Source organism: Mycteria americana, chromosome 1, assembly GCF_035582795.1.
Source record: "Mycteria americana isolate JAX WOST 10 ecotype Jacksonville Zoo and Gardens chromosome 1, USCA_MyAme_1.0, whole genome shotgun sequence".
Taxonomy (NCBI): domain Eukaryota; kingdom Metazoa; phylum Chordata; class Aves; order Ciconiiformes; family Ciconiidae; genus Mycteria; species Mycteria americana.
The window spans coordinates 56,587,346-56,596,708 of record NC_134365.1 but is presented as its reverse complement, the minus strand read 5'-3'; the positions used below and the strand labels follow the sequence as shown (position 1 = coordinate 56,596,708).

The window sequence follows — 9,363 nt, the reverse complement described above, 5'->3', positions numbered from 1 at the left end:
AGCTGAGCACATCAGCTACTTGGAGGTACCTGGGCTGTTTTCTTCCCCCTGCCCTGCACTAGGCACTACCCCCAGAAGAGCCTGTGTGGAAGCCTCTCTGGCTGTTGAGGCTCTAACTCGCTTCACCTGAATTTCCACCTGTACAAACAGCTGGAGGTGTTGTGCAAACAGTTTGTTTCCACCATGTCTAGATGATTGCATGTCTGAGCACTACTGCTCTATAGACAGCATTCAGTAAGCTTATTGTCTGAGCAGATGGACCTCAGTTACTATGTGAACCTAAAGAATTCTAGGCTCCCTTTTAATTAGGGCAATGCACCAGGAATAACAGTTCAGAATTAAGGGGTTCTAACAACGCTGCAGGGAGGGCACTGGTGACTCAGGCTTTGTTTTCACAGTTGGAGGTTAAGCAGACCCACTATCCCAGGGAATTATAGCCCCTTCCTGCCAAACGTGGCTGGCTTTGTAATTATGTGCAACATCGTTCTCTTGGCAATGGGCCCTGCATAGATTTTACTCACTGTTTTGTTCCCCCCTTTCCTTTCACTGCTGTCAGGGAGGGTGATGGCAATTGTTACTGGCTGTTAGAGCAGAGCAAAGTGTTGGTCTCAACCCTGTCTGCCTTGAAATCCAAGTAGCTAAACTGCAGGAGGCAACTTTTTTCTTCCTGCTAGGCAGGAAGCTAATAGTTTCCCCACAAATTGTACAGGAAGGCAGGCTGTGTGGTTTTTACTATTTATTCCATTTCTGGTATTAGCACACCCCCACAAACAAGTATAACTTGTTCAAAGCAGCCTTGGTCCATGTCAGTTCATAATGTAAGTTTGACTGTATTTTCAGTCAAACTCCTGCAAAGTTTAGCTCATTCTACATCAGTACAGCCCACCCAATACAGTACTTCCATTCAGCACAGTAAGCAGCCTGTAGCCTTCCACAGTCGTCATCTTCACAGAGCCTAAGCTACTTTTGGGTAAACTACTGTCATTTCAGTTCTCTTTGGCTGACTTCATCAGTGGGTTAAATGCCCATTCTTAGCAGAACATTACCACCACCTCCCCTGCCCTCCCAGCAGCAGCATTTTCCAGGTCTCCAGAGCACCACACCTCTATTACCTCTAGTCTTTCGCTGTTTCTTCTCCATTTCCTGTCAAAAGAAGGGCAGGTTTCTACCCCTCTGAGATAAGCTCTCAGCCCAAGGAAGCAGTAGTTCTTGACAGGCATTCTCTCCTGCTTTCACTTGCTGAAGTCAACTCCCTTCTTAATTCAGGCAAGTAAAGACCTCCCCAGTTTTTCCTCCAGGGCAGGAGACCAAAGCTCCAGCTGAGTTTGTTGCTGCTGTGCTCAAGGCTTTTTGTGCCTGTAAATTCACTTCTACAGATCAGTGAAGACATTTCTTGAAAGTGACTGTCTCGATCTGGCAGGTTGGAAGCTGAAGGGGAAACAGAGAATGGCAGGTCTAATTTCTCATTCAGCTTCAGAGGAGCAATGAGCACCAGCAGGATCCCATAAGCCCCCAAACATCCACCGGAAAAGACTTTCTGCGGAGCAGGCTCTGATTGCAGCTAACTGTTTGTCCACCACGACAGGAGGCCCAGGCCTGGCTCACTGATTGATCCCTGTTCACAGAGAGAAGAGAGCATGCAATTATAAACTGCATAGAGAATACAGGAGTAAACGCATAAAAATATAAAATCTCTCCCCCCGAGTTACGGATGAGGTACTCACTTTTCTTCCTATCAGAGCCTGCCCAGCACTTGCCCAGACTCCTTTAAACCTTGTCAGCACCACAACAAACGTTCAGTGCTTGAAAATCAAGCACTTGCCCATTCCACCTCCTGACTGTCCCAATATACTCCAGCTGTGAGAAAACACAGCTTTCATTGGTTTAGATCCATCTTTCTCTTGCGTTGTACTCCGGTGGGTCTTAGCCAAAACACTGCATGGGAAAGACCGTTTAGCCGCTGTGTAAACCTCGATGTGGTTCTCCCAGCTCTGTGCTCCTTGTATGCTCACTCCCACCTGCAGATCCTGCATCCGCAGTCTGCTTTAAATCAGTCTCCCAGGGGGAACTCCACCAACCACCACAAAGTGTTCTGATGAAAAACACACAGCGAACACAGAGCGACCACAATAACAATCTCGTTTCTCCCCTTTTCCACTCCTTTCATTTTGTGACTCTGTTTGCTTCACAGTCAGCTTAAAGCAATCAGTTCCTTGGGTAAGGGATGCTATTTTAGACATAAACTGCAACATTCACAAGGCTGTATGAATTATGCATATAGTTACCACAAGAGTGTAGGGTGCCTCTTTCTTCTGAACTTCTTCTGTGGCACTTGAAGTGGAAGCCTCTGCAGAGCTCGGACCTGTTGGTGATGTATCGACAAACGTTTCATCCACGACTCGGAAGCGGATCTCCTCCCCAATGTCCATGTAAAGGTCATGGGCCCCTTCTTCCGTCTCATATTCCCACACCCACACCTGCTCTGCTTCATCGCTGGCCACGCCAAGGGTTAAGGATGGAAACAATCCATATTCCGCCTGACAGATCACTTTCTGACAGTTTTGGGAATAAACTCAACTCAAAGCCTTTCCACAATTATTTCTCAAACCACAACACTGTCCTAGGTCATCATCTGCACAGTCCAGGACCCCCATCTTGTTTCTGATTTTCCTGTTTCAGGGTGCATGCTGCTGGGCAGAGTTGGGGTTACCCCCACCCGCAAAAAAACCCAACAACAAAAAAGACCCCCAAACAAGCAAACCCCCTCAAACCCAAGAAGACCTCGTCTACCACAAGTAAGTATATCAGACACACCACGTATCTAGACATTACATGATGTGGTAAAACCGGCATTCTGTCTTCAGCAGCCGCCAAGATTAGAGGCAGGGATTACAATGCGGTTGTTCGGGGGACATTGCCATTCGTTTCTATCAGCGGGCACAATGATCCTGCAAAACCTAATAAGCGTGAGGCCTGTCTAGCTGTGATAACAGTCTGCGGGACTTGCCCGAGACAACAGCTTAGCTTCTGCCACTGAGCACCTTCATTGTTGCAATAGTGAATGCCTGTTGGGCCAGCACTGCACAATCTTTTGAAATGAAGTAGTAAAGTTATCAAAGGTGATCAAAGGATACAACTTAGCCGGCTGCTGCAGGGATTCTGGTGGGATGACAATATCATCAAAGAATCCAATAGAAACTGTGGAGAAAAAAACTTAAAGACTGAAATGAGTCTTCGCAAATGATGTACCACAGCAATTCCTAAAATGCATTTCTAGACTCATTCTCCTTCCTCTTTCAGGAAGGACATCTGAGATCATGCAGGAATTATTCTTTGAGCCACAACGCTCAATTTCAGCTGGCAGCAAAGCAACCACCCAGCTGAAAAGTACATACAGCAACAGAGGGCACAGTCTTCACGCCCGCTGGGAAAGGAAAAAGCTGTTTGGAGCAGGATTGGAAACGAAAGTGTTCCAAGAAATGAGTCAGATGCTATAGAGGTCTGTGACAGAAAAGAGCTTAGAAATCACAGATGTAACATGTTAAATAAAGACCAATATAAAGTTAGAACAGCCCCCACCTCCCCCTTGAGAGTTCATGATGTTGAATTTTAACAGAGAGTGGACATGCCCAATTCAGCAACAAATGCAGCCAAGATAATCTTATTGTCCTAACTTAACAACAGAGCAGAGGAGCTCGCTTGCATGGAAGACTCCTACAAGAAAGGAAAGCAACTCATCAATTATGTATTCCATGAATCTGACAGCACTCTGCACCCACAAAGACGTTTCCCTGCCATGTTTTCAGGTACAGGAAATGATCATGAATTTGCACAGAACTATAGGGAAGATATATCAGACCAACACAAGCCGATACTACCACTTTAAAAAAAACAAGTTCTGTTAACTGAAGCGAGAAAATGAATCCAGTCTACGCTCCAGATGGGCTTGCCTGCTCTTCTTGGGCATGCACATGAATGACAGAAGGAAAGGGGAGCACAGACAAAACCATCAAGGGCAGGGGAAGCTGCCAGGCTCAAACTACCAACCACCCTACCACCCTCAGGTCAGAGCAGCACTAGAGGCCAGTAGTAGCCTTTAACCAGCCTACAGACAGCACTATACCACCTGAAATCAGAGTATCTCAAAAGACCCAAGAGCTCTGCAGCTCATGGGTGCCCAACGTTAGAAGTTGCGGTTTACCATGAACGCCATCCTGACTGCAGCTTTTAATCTGTCCAATCAGAATCTCATCCAGGAAGGGATGGAAGACCACGTAGCGGAAATGCACTTAAAAGAAAATAGATCATTAACGTTAGGTCCATGTTAGTGAACTATACTCTTTCCACAGGGTGGCAGCAATTAAAACAAAATCCCACATCCTATATGCCTTCTAAATGCTTACCCAGTTTCTTCCACAATTTCCTTACAGGCACTGATTAGATAGAAAAATGGGAATAAGAGTTCTGATTCCTAACTGTCTTGTATGAATTATGACAGCGGTTGATCAGCAGCCTCCTGTTCTCTGCTCCTCAAGCTTGCAAGAGTTTAAGTTCACAGAATGAAGCTATAAATGAAAAACATGGAGCAGAACCTCTACTTTAGTTATGATGTGAGCATTTCTGCACAATGCTTCAAGGCCAAGAATATCAGCTGAAATTATACTTTCTCGTAATACTTCTGCTCCTTCTATCTTTGTCAGCAATGCTGTATTTTCTTTAAATGAAATATTTGCTATCAAATATTATTAGAGTAAATAAGATTCTCTAACATAACTGCGTTTTTATCCAGGTTAAATAAAATGTTTCTAACATAATTAATAAATTATAAGAATGCTATACTAAGACAATCTTAGCCAAACAATGCTTATGAGCAATTTAAGGTAATTTTAGCTGTCCATACTCTGTGCTCCTCTTCTACATAAAATCAGGCAGTACATTAGAAAAAGAGTTATTACCAGACACAGCAGGATTTATTGAAGTGCTACCAAGATTCTGAAAGCAGGAGGCTTTTTTCCAAGCTCAGAGAGAATATATTCTCTTGTTTCAGTTCAAGGAGTAATTCAAAGTTAAGAAGCTGAATGGAGATTAAAGCAAGCAGGAAAGTCTGCCATCCTCCTTCAGTATTAGAGAGGCTTTTATTTGCAGGGAGTTCTGTTGGAATTAAAATTTAAACAAGGGTAGCCACATACAGTCAGTCTAGTTCCCTTCTAACAGGAAACATTTCATTTGCTCAAGCTATGCTTCCACACTGAAAATTGAACCTAGAAAAAAATGCATCTCTTTCCAGTTTAAAGAAACTTATTTTAACTTTAAAAAAATACAAAATTTGCTTTTATGCATTTACTTTCAATTTTTACTCAGACAGATTTGCCAAAAGTCAAAGTAAAGAAATCAGTCATTTCTTATTAAAAAAAAAGTCACTAGAAATGTGTGCTGAACCAGATCTGTCTGTCTCAAAGAAAAACGTCGCAAAACTTCCAGCTAGGAAAACAGCATCAAATGCTCTGCAAATGTTATATTTAGAAACATGTTTCAACATTCTAGCTAGGGAAAAGAAGCTTCAAAAAGAAAAAATACTAGAGAAATGCAGTGCAATTAATACAACTTACTGTCTACGTGCAGATTTCCAATAATTTTAAATTAAATTAACCCCTTCTTTACCCCACACTTATGGCCCTAATTGTGGAACAGAGATGGACTGCTGGAGAAGACAAACAGGACTGGCTGTTTAAAGGTGTATTTGTACCCCAAAAAATGCAAAGGAAAGATACTTTTGGCGTGTTCCTCTTGCCCTCCTAACAGGAACAGAGTTATGGCTACAAACTTTGGTAAGTTCCTTTAAACTTACTTTCCCTAACAACTGAACTTAGTTTACATTTACAGATCACTAACATTCTGCAAAACTATATAACTGAGGACAAGAATATACCTTTGGTATGTGATGCACCATCTCCAGGGAATATGTATGAATCTTCCAGCTTTGTGATATCATACAGACAGATGCAGAGGCCAACATTGTATACAACCTGCTCAAAGAAAAAAAAGAATTAAAAAGCAATAAATCAAGCAATCCACCAGGTTAAATCAAGCAAACCATCAAATTTATACACTATGCACACCATTTCAAAAGAAGGCAACAGAAGGGTGGCAAGATGGGAGGGAGGCTGTTTTGGTACACTCCTTCAACAGCCCCAGCCCTAACCACATTGCATTCTAGGGGAACCCCTAACTTATTCAAATGTTATGGGAGGATGTGTTTTCATTGGCACCGCAAAAAGCACCACTACAAACAGAAATGCTCAGGGTAATTGTCAGCGGTGAGAGAACTTGACCTGCCAAGATAGTAAACGGTTGCCCACAGACATCATTCACCAGCCCCACAGCTCGTCCAAAGGCTAAACATACTTTTCGCTGGAGTTACACTCTCAGAAGCCTCTAGGCTTGCCTTTGTCTTAAATTATATTAGCTCTGGGGAGAGACAAGAACTCTTGATTTCTCTGCTATTTCTGAGACAGCTTCACAGCCTACAAAATTTGAGGCACCTACTAGTCATCAGTGGACGAGGGAAGAGTTTTGCTTTCCATTAACACCTTCGTTTCTCTTCCAGTACTACTGTTCTACATTTGCTTACACTGTCTTTTTTAAAATTCCTCCACAGGATGGATTGGTTTGCATCTGTTTTTCAGACTGTGTTTTGGATTGCTACTCCACACACAAGCCAGCAGTTACTCTCATTTCTCTTCCATGCTTCCCTGCCCCATCTGGTGTCTCAGTATCTTTGCATTACAGCATTAGCCATTAGAAAAAAGTCCCTTTTGAGATGATACATGGCTGTCTCTTTGTTTACAGTCTCTAGTATTTCAGTCTCTGGGGATGGCCTTCACGTCTAAACTGTTCTGATACCTCACCCACACATCTCATTAGGAACAAATAAAAGGAAGAAACACTCAGGGATGTTATGACGCTTGCATCAACCTGTACATGACCAACACTTTACCTTATTGGCCAATTTCTTGTTTAGCTCTTCCGCAATGGATTCATTCAGTTTCCTTTCAAACTGCCAGGGAGGAATTCTTACTGTGTCAGTCATCTCTACCAGGACAAACATGGTGGCGGGGAGCGCCTCTGAGAGAGAGAAGACACCAACAGCCTCAGGAACCGGAGCACTGCAGAGGCAACCAAGACCCCCAACAACTGACGCGGGGCGGGCCTGGGAAACCACGCCAACGTCTTGCACGCAGTTTAGTGGGGCAGCACCCTGGTTATCCCAAAATGGGAGGGAGACACACACACGTCGGGGGGGGGGTCTGAAGGCGCCGCGCAACGGCTATGGGGGGGGGGGGGGGGGGGGGAGGGAGAAGAAGGAGAGGGGGTTGAAGGCGGCCACGCAACCGCTGTCGGGGATGGGCGGCCAGGCAGCCGCCGTTGCAGGGAGCGGGGGGAGCGCACCAACAGCCGCGCCGCTCGGCAGCCGGGAGCTCGGAGGAGCGGGGCTGGCGGCGGGCAGGCCGGAGGCGGGTGAGCCCGCCCGGCCCAGGGGAGCCACAGCCGCTCCTCACCCACCTGCCGCACGCGGAGCCCCGCCGCGCGCTCCCCGGCCTCACGGCCCTTCCGGCGCCTCAGCCAATCGCCCTCGGCAGGCGGGCCCGCGCTCTGATTGACGCGGGGCGGAGCGCTCCCAGGACGTGGAGCCCTGCCGCGCCGGGCGGAGCGAAGCGCCCCGCCCCGCCCCGCCCCTCGGCGGCCATTTTGTCCCTCCTCAGTGCGGGGTGGGGGCCTGGCCCGTTACCTGCGTTACCGGTGCGGGGCCGGGCCCGGCGGAGCTGGTTTCTGGTGGCCCCTGTGAAGGAGGTGGTTTTGGTCAATATAAACGTGGAAAGGCCCTCAGCAGCCGGGCGCCCTGCGCAGGGCTGTGCTGTACCTGCCCACCCCCTCCCGCCCCAGGTGTCTCCCTGGGCCGCCCCCCGGGCAGCGGTTGCGTGGTGCCGCAGCTATTGTCATTTCACTTACCGCTTTCGTAAGCTTCGGTCCCGACAGGGCAGCAGAGATCAAAGTTTGCGTCTCTCCGAGAGCCGATGCTTCAGCTGTTTGCCTACCTCTACAGCAAAACTGGGTGGGTTTATAGCCCCCGTGCCCCTGGAAGGTATTCTTCATGGCAGTGACTGCACAATACTTTGGTTAAAGTTATACCAGGTACAAAGTGGCATCACGTACAGCTGGAATAATCTATTCTGAGGGTTAATTACAAAAAAAAAAAAATCCCCATGGTATGATTTTGCAGGCCTTAGTGCATTCTGCAGCGAGGTAAGCAGCATGAGGGATGGTAGAAAACAAGGGGGTGTGCAAATGTCTGAAATTTGTTGGGAAAAATGAAAGGTTGTTTGAAGTGAGTTTAAAAAAAGATTCGCTAGGAAAACCAAGCATCTCTGGCTGACAGGCAAAACTGTGCTGTCAGCATAATGGCTTTGAAGCAAAGGCTAAGTGTGTCATCCCCCACACCCCCCAGCAGCGCATGGTGGGACAGTAATGAGTGTTTTAGATAAGAAATCATTAAATGTTGAGCTGTCTTGGAGCGGGAAGGGGAAAATGAGGTTGCAAATACTGTGGCTAGGCCTCATTAACAAGATACCTGTCTTGGCCGAGGATTTTCTGATCTCTTTGCAATGACTCCTGTTTCACCAGGATCTGTTGTGTTGTTGGGTTTTTTTTAAATAAACATGGCTGGTCTGCATGTTTGGCATGTTTGTATTAAATGGAGGGCCGAGGAACAAGTTTTGCCCCGTTACCTGAGAAGAGCAGCATTTTTCTTGGAGTGGCATCTACCTTTTCAGCAAGGAGCTCTGTTGCCAACGCAGCAAACACCGCTCTATCAGAACACCTCAACCCAAATCCCCAGCATTTCTTGCTCTTCTCGTCCTACTTCAGGAAGCCTTACAAAGGCTCTTTTCTCCTCCGCTACAGTCGCGGCTGGGCTAATCTCGGCACGGCACAGTTTTGCTGGCACACGTGCCACACCCCTTGCTGTTCTGTCCTGGCCTCACGCAGGTCTGGCAGTGCAAGGCTTGACCTTTAGCTGGGGTGCAGGTTTTGCAGGTATCTGTAGCTACTTTTTCAGAAGAGAGAATAGTTCCTGACCCTGTCCCTCTTTCTGATGGCAGGGGAAGAAATAGCCTTGGTATCACACGAGGAGGTAGAAGTTAGACACTGTTGATATCGGCAAGGTGATCACTCTGGATGCTTTTGTATGTAAGAACTGTAAGGTTACATAGGGGCAGGGGTTCAGGGGAAGTAGGCTGAATACCTGCGAGAACATGGGAGATGGAGAGAAGTGGATTTGGACAGAGTCATATCACACTTCCATTT

The 9,363-nt window shown here is 46.5% G+C and overlaps 1 protein-coding gene across 2 annotated transcripts; it reads right to left on the bottom strand.

Annotated features, from left to right (window-relative positions):
- Window positions 1-714: 714 nt before the first annotated feature.
- Window positions 715-7,645, bottom strand: POLR3H (RNA polymerase III subunit H). 2 transcript variants are annotated; one of them, XM_075499696.1, is made up of 7 exons: window positions 7,564-7,645; window positions 6,998-7,125; window positions 5,930-6,026; window positions 4,202-4,288; window positions 3,135-3,198; window positions 2,286-2,493; window positions 715-1,615 (listed from the first exon to the last, which is right to left on the bottom strand). In XM_075499696.1, the coding sequence occupies exons 2-7, from the start codon at window positions 7,106-7,108 to the stop codon at window positions 1,562-1,564; spliced, it is 621 nt and encodes a 206-aa protein (XP_075355811.1). In that variant the 5' UTR covers window positions 7,109-7,125; window positions 7,564-7,645; the 3' UTR covers window positions 715-1,561. The 2 variants fall into 2 exon arrangements, with proteins under 2 accessions (XP_075355811.1, XP_075355819.1); XM_075499704.1 differs by lacking the exon at window positions 7,564-7,645 and adding an exon at window positions 7,450-7,546.
- Window positions 7,646-9,363: the final 1,718 nt, after the last annotated feature.